Source organism: Lissotriton vulgaris, chromosome 7, assembly GCF_964263255.1.
Source record: "Lissotriton vulgaris chromosome 7, aLisVul1.2, whole genome shotgun sequence".
NCBI classification, from domain to species: domain Eukaryota; kingdom Metazoa; phylum Chordata; class Amphibia; order Caudata; family Salamandridae; genus Lissotriton; species Lissotriton vulgaris.
In genome coordinates this window covers 475,404,472-475,422,422 of record NC_141695.1, presented here as the reverse complement: position 1 = coordinate 475,422,422, position 17,951 = coordinate 475,404,472, and the positions used below count along the sequence as shown (strand labels likewise).

The window sequence follows — 17,951 nt, the reverse complement described above, 5'->3', positions numbered from 1 at the left end:
GACATTTAGTAAATATATTTTTTAAAGGCTTGCAAAGGTTTTCAAAAAGAAAAAACCTTAAAAGGTCAAGGTCGGTGCTCTAGATCTGGTCATCAAGAGATAATAAAAGGATTGGCTCGCCTGCCACTGGCAGGACATGATAGTATGTGGTGACATGCTATTCTTTAAAGGAGAAGCGTTAATTTTTCCAGCCTTTTCAGACTACATTGTCTCCATCTCCTTGCTCCCTTCCTTTAAAAAGGTTTGTGACCCTTTTTGTTTGTCACTATGTTAATGATAGTGACACTTTGTCTGCATTTTAGTGTGATTTTCTTTTTTAACAGAAATGAGGCAAATATTAGCCAACATAGCTGTCTACATTGAAAAATGTATTTGTATTTAAACAAAAAAAGCATATTTAGGGAACAATAACTATATTTAGGGGAAAGTGCTATTTGATTTCACGAGTAGGGAGGTACACTTCATTGCTTCTGACTGTAATGAAGATTCCCCTGGAGGAGAAGTAGATGTTTCCTTGAACATAGTCACAAATCTACTCAAATAAATGCAATCTCTGGGCTGTACTCTTTGGGCCTACCTAGGCATGGAAACACTGCCAGACCATATCTGCTGTGGCAGTCTAAGAAACACAGATGGAGCTGAAGACACTTGAGTGGTTGTTGCTAATTTACAAAACGTTCTTGCAAATGTAATCCAAACAATTGTTCAGGTGTTAACATTTTAGAACAGTCTAATAAACATCACTAAGCTTATTGTGCATTATTTTGCATGCTGCCTTTCTATTGTTTACGTTCCGAATTTGGTGAGGAAACTACTGCAGATGTAAACACATTTGTGTGTATTAATAAAATGTATTATTGAGTGCTTACTAACACATTATTCAATAAAAGTAGAATTTGCAAAGACAGAAAACAAGGGAGTAAGACAATGTGATAAATAACAACAATTATATGACTTGGGGTTAATTGGCAGAAGCACTACAAACAATAGTACATGTATACAACAGGTCGAGGTTATAAGTGAATTAATGGGAAATATGTCGTCAGCAAAAATACATTCTTTTATCCTAAAAAATTAACAACTTGACGTGTATGTAACAATGAGAAGTTGACTAACAATTCAGCCCAGGGCTAATGCTACATGTTCTAATATATTGGTTGCATTTTACAAAATGTGCATTTCACAACTTTTTAAAATAAATAAAACATGTATATGTTTTTATAGTCTTCTTATAGAAGTGTTAATAACTGTTGATGCAGCTCCCCTTGAAAATATCCCGTAACTTCAAATCAAGTGAAAGCACATAAGACAAATGTGATTGCTGTAAACAAATCTAAACTTAACCCAACCATTATTGGTTTCTTCAGGGACAAGTCCAGCATGTTTTATGCAATGTTGGTGGCATCTCAGTGTCGGAAAATTGCTTATCCCATCCATCACAGAATCTTTAAGTAGCAAGAACTTTTACTCTTTGTTTAGGAAACCCATATTTGCTTCCTCATGAACAAATAGACTGGTAAATCTCTTTAGAAAAACCTCATGATCGTGTTGTGATCGGTATGTCTCAGTAGCTCTAAAATGTACGAGATGAGTACAAAATTAGGGAGAAGATTTGGGAGTCGAAATCAACACCCCTAAAAAATACATAAAAATGTACTCAGAATATAAACATAAGAAAATAATAACTATGTACATCAAAAGTCATAATTTATCAGCACTGGGGAAAACAGAGTTCAGATGCTGTGCCTGGAACGTTCAGTAGGTCTGACAGTAAATGAGTAGCTAGTTGTGGGGATTGGTCTGGACCTTGACATTAACATAGAAGGAGACGCACGAGACTGGGGAGCAGGAATGTATGTGGTGGGCTTCGCCATCTGGGATAAGTGGCCAGTGGGCAATGAAGAAGGAATGTAAAAGAGGGGAGACTTGCTCTCCGCCCCCTGAGAAGAAGCAGCGGTTGTCTGTCGGTCACTTAACAAGGAGGCTTGCACTAGATTGTGGTTCAGATAATCCAAGCGGTTGATAATCTCCTGCTGTTGCATCTGGATGGCGCTCAGGAGGCGGATCATTTCGGTTTGTTCTGTGGGAAGCAAAGAAAGACACAAATTATTAATTTCTAGGAAGATAAATTTGGGACATTTAAGATGCAAAATGACAAGGACATACATATAACAGTTAAAATATTCCAATTCCCAACACAGGGTAAACTGAAAGCAAAGCATTGCATGCTGCTAAAAATATGTTTCATCATTATTTGTGGTGAAAGCCATTCGGAAGGAGGACGATCGCACTCCTGTTTATACTGGATAATTCAAAGGTTTGTGGGTGCTAGTTGGTTAACCCTCCTGAGTATGAGGGTAAATTAATCAATGAAGCAAGCGCTATACCTCGTGAGGGGAGGGTCTCCAAGTTGCACTCCAAAAGTAAAATTTAAAAAACTTTTTCTTGAAATTTATTGATAAGTTTTTCATGAGTTCTTTTTAATTCATTTCATCTTGATACTATTGTTTTCATAGAATGCATCATGTTTGTAATTCTGTTGTAATTTCTGCGTAATGCATTTCGGGCTTAACGCTTCATCAGGGGATTTTTCTGAAAATATAAATTATGACATTCAATCAGGTACAGGAAAAATCGCTGTGATTTTTCAACACAAGTAGTCAATTGCGTGCCAGAACACAGTTGTTAAATCAGTGGCTGAATGAAATAGCATGACATAGTTGAAAATCATCATCAGATGGTGAAGGTACACATGCTTAAAACATGTCTATTCGAATGAGTGTTACACATTCAACATGAGGATAGGGTCAATGGGATGAGACGTGCTGGGTGTGTGAAAGCTGTAAGTGTTAAGAAAGTGGCGAATGTGCCGTGAAGTTTAGAAATTGGTTAGCATAGTGAGGCGTCTTGGTGATAAGGAATGTGCCAGATACAAGTTTTACGAATCCCAACGTGCTGTCGACGGGAAGGGATCGTTTCAATGCGCCGCGAATGCTTTATCAGAAATATAATGCATGCGTCTAAGAAAAAGCTCTGTGACTGTGCAATTAACGGTAACTGACAAGTGAAAAATGCATTATAGTGCCACTCACGAAATATCAAAAAAGGCTTAGACTTATGCTGTCTGTAACAGTAACGTGAGTGTTCGTACAGAAACCTGAAAAATAAATTAATATCTTTCAGAAATCATCAAATGTTTCAAAATTATCAGGCTCATTTGGTGAAATAATGGTAAACTCACGGTAGATGATTTCGGGATCTCAGCATCATATAATATAAATATGGTGGGAACCTCTAAACGGTAGACAATCGTTACTCACTATTCTATTCCACCTTATGGGTAGTGTTAGCGAACATTGTTGCACTCACCGATGTAACGCGGAATGCGGTCCCACGTGTATGTAAAAGTGGATAAAGAAACCGTGCCGCTACTAGACGCTGGTTAATGTCGGGGGCGAACCCGGAAGTGTTAGTCATGTGCTCAGATGACAAACGTGAACGACATAGTGAAAGGACTTAGGTGCATACTTATGAATAACCGGAAGAAGTGAAACGGAGTGAGCTTCAGTGAAAAAAAAAGTATAAAATAAAGATGAATACATTGTGTACAACATTATCGACGTTTCCATATAACACATTCATTGTCTAAAATAATATAACTGTATGAAGAATGTGATACGCCTGCAGGTGCTTAGCACGTGAATGGTTGAATTCAGTATCTGCAGTCCTTCAAAAAATAAAAAGGTAAAATAACCTCAAAAAACATGTCCATCAGTTTCAAAGGTGAGTCCACGAGTTCTAATATAGTGAAATGTGATATGAAAAGTAACTGAAATCTAGATGTTCATTGAGACCTTTAGGTTGCAGGGTACTAAGATGATTTATCCAGAATACCTCCCTTCTTAACAAATATTGCGAATTGTCTCTCCCTTGAAGAACTGGTACACATTTTAAGATGCAAAAACGAAGTTGACTGGGATTGTGGTTATAGGAATTGAAATGCGTTGCAACTGTGGATTTAGTGTTCTTCATGCGAATGTTGCTTTTATGTTCAATTATTCACGTTTTGAGTTTTCGTTGTGTCTTGCCCACGTAAGCCAGTTCGCATGGACCTTTTACTGCTGTCACATGTACCTGATCCTTCCAGTTTGATAGGGATGCCTTTAGAGAGGTGTAATATTTAATTCCCCTTGATTATTGCATTGCAGTTTCTACAATTGTGGCACGGAAGAGTTTCCCACTGATTACTCTCTGTATTTCTTTGTATTTAAGTAGTTCCTTGTAGTTACGAGTGCGCTGATACGCAAATCTGGGCTGTTGAGAGAAAATTCCCTTGAAGTAATCTTCTAGCGTAAGTAAAGACCAATGTCTGATTATCGCCTTTTTGAGTCTGTGGCTCCGAGTTGAAAATTTTGACACAAATACGGATCGTTGTTCATCATTCTTTTGTTTATGTGTGAGTAACTCTATTTGTTCCTTGTTTTGAACTTTCATCATAGCTTCTTGTAAAATGATGTTGGGGTATCGTCTTTGCTTAAATTTTTCAATGGTTGTAATCTTGTTTTCTGTATAAGCTTTCTCAGTTGATGCTTTTCTTCTTATACGGAGTAAATGTAAAAACGGTGAATGCTTTTTCAATGAGGGCTGATGAAAACTGGTCAAATGTAAGAGATTATTTCTGTCTGTAGAATTTGTGTGTACTTTAGTTGTTAATCTTCCTTCTTGATTTAATATCAGTACATCCAAAAAGGCAATTTCGTGCCTGTGAATGGTAGATGTAAAACTGATTCTCTCATTTACTTCATTGAATTTGTCTATATTAGTATGGTTAAAAAAAATAATTGTATAGAACATATACCTGGTTGTAAAATGTTCAAGCGGATTGCCTCTCGCGGTTGTCACTTGACTAGAAAAGGGTGGACCAGAAGTTTGTGGTTCGCAGTGAACTGGAAGGAGCTATAGCAAGTGTGGAAAATGTTATTCTTTGGTGTAATGAAGTACTGAGTGAAGTTGAAATGGCTGATGTTATGAAAAATTATGGTGTCCTGGGAATCGTGATAGAGATGATACGGAAATGTGGAAGTAGAGAGAGTACTCTGCCATTGGTCCAACAGCCTTATGGTAAAGTCCTAGATGAGCTTTCCGAGTTTGTGGGGATGACGGTGATGAGTGAAAACAGTATTGTTCCTCCCAGTGAAGTACACAAGAGGTATGGACATAGACATAGGCATAGACATAGCTCATTAGGGGCATCTTGGACAGACAGTCATAAAGAAAAGTCACAAAGTCACAAAGAAAAGGTTGAGAAAGGAGTTTTGGTGGACAGCAGTGGACAGTGACATTGTTGAATGGGTAGAACGGTGCTCTTAATGCAAAGAAATTGAGAAGATGTTTAGGGTTGGTGCACAATCTGATTTAGGCAGAATCCACAATCCTGGGAGTTCATGGCACAATGTGTGCATGGACTTCATTGGCCCTATGTCAAGGCTTGGACGTGTCAGAATATTTGCAATGGTTATGGTGGATGTCCAGTCTAGGTGTTTGGTAGAGACATTTCTGTCTGAAATTACCACATGGTAAACTATTGGGGTACTACGCAAGGTTTTCAAAGAGGAATGTTTTCCTGTGGTACTCTTCACTGACAATGGTACTTAACATCAGGAGAGATGAAAGACTATTCCCTATCATGTGGTGTGAGGCATTTGCAGACTTTACAATCCTTGGAATTGTGGAGAGAGCGAACCGCATGATTAAAGGAGCTTTACAAATGGCAGAAGCTAACAAATTGGATGTGCAGGATATGATTTCAGATCTTGTTTAGGCTTATTGCACAACAGAAAACTCTGCAACAGGTGAAGTTCCTTATTGTATGATGAGAGAAAGGAAACCTATTCCCAAACTCTGCCCTTCATGGATACGAGATTTGACAGAAGGATGGGGTGCAGGGTCTAGCAGTTTCAAATCGTATGTCATTAGCAGTACAAGAATCGCGTCTGGTGATTGGGTGAAAATTAAGTACAGGCAAGAAAAAAAAGGATTTAGTAAATTTCACTGGAATTTCGAGGTGAAGACTGTTTACAGATGGCATGTTGTCTTAACTAATGGTGAACATTGGAAGGAGAGTAGCCAAGTATAGTACACAAGGGACTGTTAGGTGTTGCGATGAAAGTTAAGGATGTAGTGGATTTATGCTCATGAAGAAGTGGTGAACTTGAATTGTACTGGTATGAAAGGTGGTAATCGCGCTGGGAGTGGTGATGGCGCCAGGCCAAGTGCTGATTCTGGTGCTGGCAGTAGGAGCTGGAGTGGGATCAGTAGGATTCCCAGGCCAAGGAGACCACCTTTTTGCCTGCAAGACTTTGTTTGATGAATGTTACTGCATTGCTCAAAGGATTTTTTGATGTGTAAGTTTGCATATTTTTTCCATATGCTAATCTTTAGCTTCTCTTTCAATTGTGTTTCCCTTCTTTTACAGGGTAAGCACTTGCCGTTTGGCAATACAGTGTATTGTTTAAGTCATGAGATGTTTAATTATATCTTGTATTTATTTGTTTTACCAACAACAATCCTTTTCTTTTCATTCAGCACTGCCTATTTAGGTACATGTGTTACAGTGTTCTTATTTGTAATAATAATATAAGGGGATGTGTTGTAATGTAATTACATAGGTTTCTAGGGAAATCGGCCCTGCGAACATCCCTAGGGTTCTATACTCTATTTCTTTTGTATCAGTGTGGCATTCTGTTTGCCGGCGGTTGCCTGGTGACTGGCGAAGGGAGCACCACATTAAGAGTCATAGGTTTTACAAATAAAGGCCTGAAAACTTGTAGTCAGTGTGCTGACTCATTACTAAAAACAACTTCTTTGGAACAGATGCTACTTTCTTTCTCCTGAGACGTGCTTAGGAATATCTGTGTATACTGCACTTCAATAGCCTAGGAGTTGGGGAAACAAGGGGCCGTTGACCACCTTTCTGCGCTCATTTCTTCTTGAAGTGGTGTGACAGAGACCAAGATATTGTGTTCCTTTATCTGGGCACTCACACTTAGTGGCTGCTCCCTTAGCTGTGGCGTAACGCAGAATGATGCCCCCTGAAGAAGCACGCTTCCACCAAAATTCAGGTTCTATGGTGTAATTCTCAAGTACAGAAATGTGACCAACCCTAGCAAGTCACAGTCAACACCTGCCAGTGCTATATTCATTCAAGGCACAGCAGTTCTGCATTATTCTATGTTTTATTTAATTAATTAGCAGCTCGTTGCTAAGACTACTATTACATATGTGTGTTCTACCATAATACAACTTATTTCCCTTTCCAAGACCCTCATTACATGTATAGCAAATAAAACCCACCTAATACATGAACATAATAATACTGCCTTTGCATAAACACACACTATTCATAATGTATAAATTACGTTTATAACTATATACAATGAATTTTTTTATTATACTACATTCACTTTATAAATTACATATGTAAGTATATACACTTCTATTTATTTGATACTACATTCACTTTATAGATTTCACATATAACTATATGCACCTCCATTTATTTGATACTGCATGCAATTCTCACTCAACACATATTCTTTTAAATGCTCAAGGATCTTTCTTGTCCTATCACTCCTCAATCAAACTTTTCTTTTAAATGCTCAGGTACCTTTCTTGTCCGTTCGCTCCTCCTCAATTCAGACTTTCCCTTTTCCTCCTTTACCCTTTTTTCAATGTGTTCTCTTTTCCCTCATCACTCTCGACGTCAATACTCATCCATAGTTCCACATTTGCCTTACCACACCTTACTATGCCTCTTATATTCCACATTTGCTATCCTCCAACTCCACACTGTACTGCCTCACTTTCACAATCCATTTTGGAGGTGACCACCTAGATAATCCCTTTCTACTGCCACCCAAGAAATGTGTGCACACAAAGGGCCCGATGTAGGTAAACGCGATTTTCCGAATTCAAAATACTGAGGCGGGCCGAATCGGTATTCTGAAATCGGAAAACGAGATGTAGGGAAAAAAAAGCGAATGAATACCGATTCGGTCGGCATCGGTAATGAGAATCGGTACGTTCCGATTCGGCACGGACCGAATCGGGAAGTACCGAATTGGCTAACAACGAATCGGAAATTACCGAATCGGCTAACACCGAATCGGATAGTCCTGATTCGGCGAACACCGATTCGGTAAAAGCCGATTCGGTAAAATCCGATTCGGCAATCATAGATTCGTAGCCATGAAAACACACCCATGGCGAAAAAGCCCATAGGAATGCATTGAAGAAACCGAATCGGCTTTTACCGAATCGGATAATACCGAATCAGATTTTACCGATTCGGTAATATCCGATTCGGTAAAAGCCGATTCAGCCAATGAGGTGGCTCCCCCTCCCCCACCCAAACAGGGAGTGGCAACCCTGGCAGGTGCAGCTAATTAAGAAGTTTCTGGAGAGCCAGCCTGAGCTCAACACTCACAGTTAGCAGCAGTGGGAGTAGGAGGTTGTCAACTGTACTGAAGAACATGGCAGAGCAGTGCGAAAGCCAGAAGTCCTCCCAGAAGAGGAAGCCGAAGTTCACCACCACCGAGCTTCAGGTGCTGGTCGAGGAGGTGGTGAGGGTGCACCGCCAGCTGTTTGGAAAGCTGTCCCTCAATGTGCCAGACAGCACCAAGAGGAGGATCTGGGCCGAAATCGCCCAAAAGGTGAATGCTGCGGGTGTCACCCCCAGGTCCGTAGAAGAACTCAAGAAGAGATTCTACGACATCCGCAGCCTCACAAAAAGGAAGATGGCTGAGATACAGAGGCAGGCTGGAGGCACTGGAGGAGGCAGGAACCCGGCGCCACCCCTCACCGAGCTGGAGGAACTGGTCTCCAGCACCATTGAGAGGGAGAGTGTCAGTGGAATTGGGACCCTGGACAGCTCTGCGAGAGCTACAGCTACAGGTAAGAAGCATGCGCATCATGACACACCCTACCAGACACCTCCCCATTAGACACAATGCATAGGCAAACCCCAGCACAGTACTGTCACCAACATACAAGAGACAAGCATCATGGTACATGTAGTCAGCAGAAGTTAGCTAAATATGGCAGTGCAGAATCACAAGACAGGAAACAGTGTGACACAGTGTAAGGAGATGCAAGGACATGTGGAATGCTTTAATTGTACTGACTGTAATACATCGGCACTCAGTTTACAAATGCTTCTTTGTACCTAGGGGCACCATCAGGCGGAACAACATTGACATCAGAGGGAGCAGCACCGGCTGACACTGCACTCGCAGGGCCGAGCACCAGCCAGGCTGCCCAGGAGGAGGAGGAGGACGGAAACACCCTAGAGCTAGGTATGGAGGGAGACCTGGTGATAGACTTCGATGCACTGCACTCCCCACAAATGGCCAGCACACCCCCCTTGCAGTTCTCCCCAGAGAACTCCCCTACAAGGGACACCATTCCGCCTACACCAGCTCCTGCCACAACCATGGCCTTGCCACCTGTACAACCTGTCCTGGGAGCAGGGGCTCAGGGACCGGCCAGCACCACACCCCCACCAGTGGCACCCCAGCCCACTCAGCAGGCCGGAAGCAGCAGTGCCCGGCGCCGTACCATCACCACCACTGCTGCACCAGCACGGGAGGGCAGTGTATTCCTGGGCCTCGAGGGACAGATGGTGAAGATTCAGAGGCAACAGGCAAGATCCACGATGGCCTGCTAACGCCAGCTCCTGCAGCACAACCTGCAGATGGGAGAAATGGTCAAGGGATTTCAGGCCTTCGTGGAATCGAACAAGGAGGTGGCAGCAGGGTTAGGCAGGCTAACCACTGCCATAACCCAATCATCTAGCAGACAGGAGGAGCATGAGCTGGTGCGCAGGCGGGATGCCCGGGTGCTGAACCGCGCCATGAGCCGCCTTGCTGCGGCGACGGCACACTGTGCCATCGCAGCGCGAACATGGAATCTAGCCTGAGTCAGCATACGGCAGAGCTCACAAGGGGGATGGCCCGGATCACCACTGCTATGGAGGCCATGATTATTTCGAACACGGCCTCCAATCCTGCCCTGGACCTGGGTGATGCTGGGGACAGCAGCAGCCGCAGCAGCCCGGCCAGCGCTGCGTCTGAGCCACGTAGGAGCACCAGGCGCTCCGCTGATGCTGCTGGGCATTCAGAGGGGGCTGAGGGACACCCCAGTGGGTCTGGCAAGCGGGCAAAGAAATAGCCTTGCAAGGGCGGGTGAGGCAACCTGAACCTTGGACTTTTGTTTTTTTCCTATACACCATTTTTTGTTGCACATCAGTGCTGTAACTGTGTTGCAACAGTATTAAAATTTGTTTTTTCCCAACCAACATTTAGCTGTCTTTGCATCTCTACTCACTCAGAAATAGTTCTCAGTAATCTCCTCACGTCTGTATCTGCCATCACTTGGCGTACACACCCCAGCTGGCTGTGTCAGTGGCACAGCTTCGTCGTCGTCATGGTCCTCGTAGTCAGACAACTCCACCTCAGTGCCCTTCTTCACCGCAAGGTTGTGTAACATTGCACATACAGCTATGATCTTGCAGCAGGTGATGGGGGTATACTGCCTTGCACCTCCACTCTTGTGCAGGCATCTGAATCTACTTTTCCAGATGCCAAAGGTCCGTTCGACAACATTCCTTGTGCGTATGTGGGCCCGGTTATACCTCCTTTGGCTGGGTGTGGAGGGGTTGAGGTAGGGGGTGAGTATGAATGAGCGGAGGGCATATGCACTGTCGCCTGGAAGAGAAAGGGGTTACATTACACACATGCATACATGTATTCCACCTAGCTTCTATGTGTTATGGGGGTCTGATGATGTGTCTCACCTAGGAGGTATCCTTCACCAAATTCGCCAGCCATCAGCCGTGCATAGATGCCGCTCTGTTGGAAAATATAGGAGTCATGGGTACTCCCTGGAAATTTTGCAACCAGGTCTGTGATGGTGCACTTTGCATTGCAGATCACCTGCACGTTGATGGTGTGTGTAGACTTGCGATTGCGGTATATGTATTCGGTGTCCGCTGGTGGGCAAATCGGAATGTGCGTGCCATCTATGCAACCGATGATTTGGGGAAATTGTGCCATCTGGTAGAAGTCAGCTTTGGTTTGTAGCAGTTCTGCGTGGGTTGCAGGGAAAGAGATGTATTGGTCCATCCTGTGTATCATGGCGTCAAGGAATGTGTGGAAGAACCTTGACAGGCTGCTCTGGCTCACCCCTCCTGCTGCTGCTACTCCACTTTGATAGCTGCCAGACGCTAGCAGGTGTAGGCTGCATAGCACCTGGATGTGCGCAGGGATGGCGTGTGCCCTTGGGGTGTGGTGGTCCAAGAATGGCTTGAGATCCCTGATGAGCTCAAGTATGGTGTCAGAGTCCAGCCTGTATCTCTGTAGTATCTCTGCCTCTGTGAGCATGAACAGGGTTATCCTCTGTCTGTAGACCTGTTCATTTCTTAGCCATTCCCTCTGTCCTTCCTGCTGTAGCCGTAGCCGCCTCGCAATGACATAGAAAGCTGCCATCCTGCAAGTTGCAATGCATTTTGGGCCTGTTTATATGGGTTGGAGTTGGTTACCACCTGATTGCAATCCATGGTAAATACCGAGTGAATTCTACCGATTTTGAGCCGATTTCGGTGTTTCTGTGCCTCCCTACATCTCCCCATCTGTCGGCATCGGGGAATTTCCCGATCGGCGATTCATACGATTCGGCATGTTTTCCGATTCGGCTCATGTCCGAATCGGTCTATCTACCGATTCGGTACATGGACCGAATCGGTGATTTTCCGATTCGGTGTCACTAACGATTCGGTACATGGACCGAATCGGTGAATTTCCGATTCGGTGTCACTACCGATTCGGTACATGGACCGAATCGGTGAATTTCCGAATCGGTGTCAATACCGATTCGGTACATGGACCGATTCGGTGTTTGCATCCGATTCGGTGTTTTTCCGATTCGTTACATATCCGATTTTCGGTATGTACGTATCGGATTCTTTCCCATTCGGTACTCATTCCGATTCGGTTTTCACTCCGATTCTTTATGTTTTTTGTTCCCTACATCTCGATGGCTGTTTACCGATCGGTAAGGGCCAAAAATCTGTATTTTCGGCCGTTACCGATCGGTAACGCCCTACCTACATCGGGCCCAAAATCTCCATACACGTACTAATTTTCACTGCGTCCATACTTCCCATCTTTCATGTACTTAGTTAACATTTCCTGTACCCTTCTAAATAATTCCTTCCCATTTACTGTTCTTCTTCCCAACCATCCTGGTATTGCTTTCGTAAACAGCGTTCTTCCCTTCAATAACACAAAAGGTGTGTAGTAGTGAAGCCGGACACGTTGAGGTATTTCAGGTTAGTTTATTGAAGATAAGTAGTTGAGTCCAGAAGTAATTAAGTACAAGCCCCACCAGGAGCACTACAAGGTGCCTCCGATGTAGTGGAGTGGGGAGTAGTGCAATAGCTCCACAGCAATTTTTTAACTTCCTCCTTCCAGGCTAATCCACTTTACTCAGACAATTGTATGTTTTCAGTAAGAGCTCTATTGAATCTTTCTACAAGGCCGTTTTTCCAATCACTGCCCTCCCATACTGTTCCAGATATACACCAAATTCTTCTGATATGAATTGAGGACCATTATCCGTCGGTACTACATCAAGATAACTTTCCCTTCGCCACATTTTCTCACAAAATTCAATTATTGTTCAGGGCTTAACTTTGCTTACCACACTGACCTCAGGCCATTTGGAATAATAGTCCAACATAACTATGACTAACCTTTTCCCACTGCTCTCCAACTCAAACAAACCACAGACGTCCATAGCTACTTTCTGCCGTGCTGAACTACGGCGTTTCTATCACTACATACGTTTTGTGCAACTCACATATTTGCTTACGTACCTTTCCATGTCCCGGTCTACCCTCAGCTACCAAAAGCCTTCTCTTACCTTCTTTTTTATGCCAGACACTCCTTCATGACCTTCAAGCAAAATCTCTAACAATTTTTCCCTCAACTGAACTGACACCATTAACTCGTCTCCTCTCCCCACAACTCCACCCTCAAATGTCAAATATGACACGCATTTTTATTATTTGTCAAATTGCATTCACTTTTTCCATCATTGACTATTGTTTCAGTAAATTTCTTACAAGACTTTGCATTTCTATGTCCTTTACTACTATCTCCCTCCATTTGTTCTCAGAAATAGCTTAACTTTCGTGCATACATTGTCCACAGCCATCCAATCTTCCTCTTCTTCTCTAGTATCTTTCTGTAATGTTTATCTATATAAGCAGTCTGCATTCACCTTGCATTGACATGGAACATACTTTACTTCAAACGCATACTTTTGCAAACTATGAATCCATTTTGCAATCCTTGGAGAACCTTGCCTGCACCTTTTGTAGTGCAAATATCCACTACCGACTTATAATCAGTTGCAATTCAAACTCCCTACCCATACAAAATTTAAAAAATGTTTGACTCCCCATGAACAGGAGCGACCTTCCTTTTTGAATGTCGAATAACTTGCTTCCGACCCCTTCAGTGTTCCCGAGGCAAACATCACAACTCTTTCTTTTCCGTTACAGACTTGCATAGCACAGCCCCCAGTCCTTTCATACTCGCATCTGTGGATATGGTATTATCATGCCCCTCAAATGGTTTCAAGTCTACCGCATTTGCTATTTGTTTCTTAATCTCATCAAATGCTAGCTGACAGTCACTCCTCCACACATATTTCTGCCTCTTCTTCATTAACACTCGAAGAGGTTGCGCTTTATCTGAAAAATTCCTAACAAATTTGGTGTAATACTCCCTAGGCCTAAAAAAAGATCTCAATTGATCTTTATCAACTGGAAGCGGAGTCTTCTCAACAGCTTCCATTAACTTGTTTTTCGGTTTTATCCCTTCGTATGATATGGTATGGCCAAATATTCAACATTCTGATGTGCAACCTTACACTTGTTCATCTCCACTGTGAGCCCCACCTTCTCCAATATGTCCCACACACCTTTCTTAAAAACACGTCCGGCATCTCCTTGCTTTCTCCCCAGACTAAAATGTCATCCTGAAAGAATCTTACATTCTCTACCTCAGCCAGAAATGGATTCATGACCAGTTGTAATACTGCCGAAGTAGACACAGGCCAAATGGCCTGCACACAAACCAGAATGGCCCTTCAAGCATTATGACCAGGGTTAAATGTCTTGCATCTGGGTGCAATAATACCTGATGGTATGCGTTTGAGCTGTTGAGAGTACAGTAAAAATGCCCTACTTTAAGACCTGCCAATAATTCATTTATGTTGGGTATTGGATGACAATCTACCCATATATTGTCGTTGCCACAAATATCATGGACATGGAAAGAATAACTGAATTAATCTCAGCCACTGGTGATCATGTGGGGCATCACTCCAGTCCATTATTTTTTATTCACTATGCCGCTCTAAGTAGAGGCCTGCTGTATGTAAACCAATCTTGTCCCTGCTCGAATAGGAACAATCCAGTCAAGTCCCCTTGAGCTGAGAACACAGGCAACCCTATATCGGTTTCAGCCTATTTAGACCTCTTCAGTGTGGTACTGCTTGTGTTATTTGGCACATGAAGCACAGAACTCACCTTTACACTTACCTGACACACTTAGGGTGTCTACTGCAACAAACAACAAGGTGATAGAAGGAATGCTTAGATTAATCTCAACCACTGCTGATCACTAAGGGCCACATTTTATTTCATTGTTTTTCACCCACTGTGGTACTCTAATCATCGACCAGCCATATGCAAATCTGTTTTGGTCCTGCAACAATAGGAACAGTCCTACTCAAACTGCCAGACCAAGTCTGTTCCAGACACGAATGCAATCAATGAATGCTCATTTGCATTTGGCTGGCCTCTGTCTGAGCTGGCAAGGCGGGCAACAAAATGATGGACTGGATTACCACCCAGTGTAAATACCAGTGACTGAAATTAATTCAAGGAATCCACCCATCACTTTTTTGTTTTCTCCAATGCAACACCCAGAGTGAGACCAGTATGCTAAATATAGCTCTTGTGCTCACAGGACTCGAGCAGCACTCTACCGACGATACCCGAAACAGGCAGAAACTATCTTGGGATTGTTTGTGTTACTGATTAGAGGGGACATGGCCTGGCACTTCAGGCTGAACTGTTCCTATTGGAGCAGGACAAAGGATTATTTGATAATGGCTGATTCCTTTCTGAGGTGGCATGGTGGTAAAAAAACAAAGGACTGGATTGCGCCTAGAGCAATGTTGTGGAGATTAGTTTAAGCAATCCACCTATAGCTTTTTTGTTTTCCTCAGAGTAACAACTTGATTAAACAGGTTACAATTACTGGTCCTTTTACAGATTATTGCAAGTTTAAGGGTGGTTTGCTCTACTGATTTAAAGTTGGTCCCTCTGCTTGAACCATGTGTATTCAGAGGGAAGTTTGCTTTGTTAATCATCCCTAACTAATAATGGAAAATGAGGAAATGTTAATGATAGGAGGTAAATGTTTCCCCTACAAACACCCAGAGAGACATCAGAAATGTCTATGAATAATAACAACTATGCAAATACTAACACTAATTATAATTCCAAAGCTGTGACATGCCCCATTTTGTGAAAGACATGATTCAGTGTGCAAAATACTCCATCATAACAGTGGATGTCCACTGGGAGTATTGAATAAACAAATTATGAATAGAAATTATCAACAGATGTTTTAACTTTAATATTTATATTGCTACATGAAAATTAGCAGTCCTCAAAAGTTATCAGGAAAAACTGATGTTGTTAAAGGAAAAGCAATATATTTTGATCAGTTTATAAGATGCATGCATCACAATCGTAACAACTTAGTCAGGGTTTTAGTTATAGGAGCTCCTGCTGCCGAAACAACTCAAGGTCTAGCTACTGGCAGTCCAGTGATACTGATGAATGGGTATTATCCCAGGACGCATAAGAGGCTCATTGATCAGCATTAAAAGCATGGTTAGCAGGGAGTGACGGTGGTGTACTGTCCCCAAGCAAATTTCTATCGTAACTACAGGATCCACCAATCAGCAAAACAAGCATGAAGTACTTACACTGATAAGTCCACTATTATTGCTGAGGAACTCAAAAGCGCTGATGTCTTCATAACTAGAGACTTTAATGCTAAAAATTCTGAGAGGGCTGGCATTGTATCTAGATATGATCAGTTGGAGGCCTTGTGGATTCCACCTTTTAGGTCTAGCCCTTAATGTTATGTGGCAAGATGGGGCGTCATTCTTTTATAAGGGCTATATGAACTTTGCTCTTTAAAATTAAATGGACAATTTGAGGGGATAATCCTGCTTGTTCAACAAGAAAAGGTCCCATAGGCTCGTCTTTAACAGATCAAGTGATCCTGTCTTACTCGCTGTTCTTGAAGTAACAGGTTCAAATAATTGACTTTCAGTGGACTCATTTTGAGTTATACCTTCAAATGTGTAATCCCCGTATCCTGAGGGTACAATCTACAACACAAAATATGGGTTTTTATGTACATAGGTGAGGCTATGATATATTTATGGCCTATAAACCCGGCTGGTGGATGAAAATATCCAGAGGATGATTAGAACCCCAAGAAAGATGACTCATGTCTTAACTAACTGAAAGTGATCCAACACAATGAGTACTATCTTCACTGCTAAATAAATAAATTAATTTACCATATAAAGAGAGAGTCTGTGATACAAAAGTTTAACCTCATCCGTGCTGCTACGATTTACCGCCGTTGCTGGGGCCCAATGTTAATGGGTGTGGTCATGACGGAACGGTTCTGTCATGAGCACAGCCCAACCGATGCTCATGACGGAACCGTTCCGTCATGAGCATCGAAAGGGTTAAAAAAAGCAGGCTTGTGCCTAAAGCTTAAGAAGATATAAACATGGCATGAACTGCAACTAACTGCTTAGAAAATATTTTACAACATTATGGTAGCTGATCTCTCTGGCCTGGGGACCTAAGTAATGGGTAACACTACAGCAATACTTGAGCAGGTTTGGTCTCATTATCTGTTTATGTTCTACAAATGATAACTCCCCAGCTGGTACTGAGGTATACGTAAAATATGGTACCTGGAAGCAGTGACTTGATGTAACTTCTGTGTTAATTATAAAGTCAAGAAAATATCTAGCATAAGCCTCAGTTTGCTTCTCCATTACACTAAAAAATCCAGATGTATAAACTCATCTGGTAATCCCTCCTTTTACTGCATGCTTGTTTAGTGCCCTAGTCTTCTCGCAAACTATTTTTTAACAACCGATTGTGTAACTTTCCTAAAGCTACTAATTGCTGTATGTGATGCACTAGGCAGATTGCTTGCTTAACACTATTGGGTTGTCTCCAGTCTTTCATTGTTGGGAATAATTTGTGGCCTATGTGACAAACTGAATTTAAAGGTAATATATGCCTATATCCATGTTAGATAATGCTACAGAACACCTGTTCTATCTGTATTGATTACTCAATGGCATTTTATAGAGTAGATCATCCAACCCTTTCTTGACTCTTGGTGTCCCAATACGACTGTTGCACTTAAATATAAAACTCCATACTGACAGTTGATGTGGAGTACTCTTGAGGGCAAACAAATGGCTCTTTGCATGGAATAATACCACAAATGAACAGAATTTCTGCTGCTATTCCCAAAATACATGAATGACTTACTGGTATATTTAGGAACATATGAATGCATCCTCCTAAAGTCGGGGGCTGCTCTACCTATAATTCCTTATATGCAGACAATGTTATAACTTTAGATATGATGTCAATCAGAATGTAAAAAGGGTTGGACACAGTGCTTGTGTATTAAAAAACATTTATTAAAAGTTAAGTTAACAAAGAACAAAGTGAAGACATTGAATTGGTATCTTGAGCAAAACAGGTT

General features: G+C 42.1%; 1 protein-coding gene across 5 annotated transcripts in view; it reads right to left on the bottom strand.

Annotated features, from left to right (window-relative positions):
• Positions 1–831: 831 nt before the first annotated feature.
• Positions 832–17,951, bottom strand: part of LOC147701905 (uncharacterized) — a 232,412-nt gene continuing 215,292 nt past the window's right edge. For all 5 annotated transcript variants that reach the window (XM_086930533.1, XM_086930535.1, XM_086930536.1 and 2 more), the window contains one exon: positions 832–2,080. In XM_086930533.1, the coding sequence (XP_086786659.1) occupies positions 1,734–2,080 (347 nt within the window). In that variant the 3' untranslated portion in view covers positions 832–1,733. The remainder of the gene's footprint in view (positions 2,081–17,951) is intronic.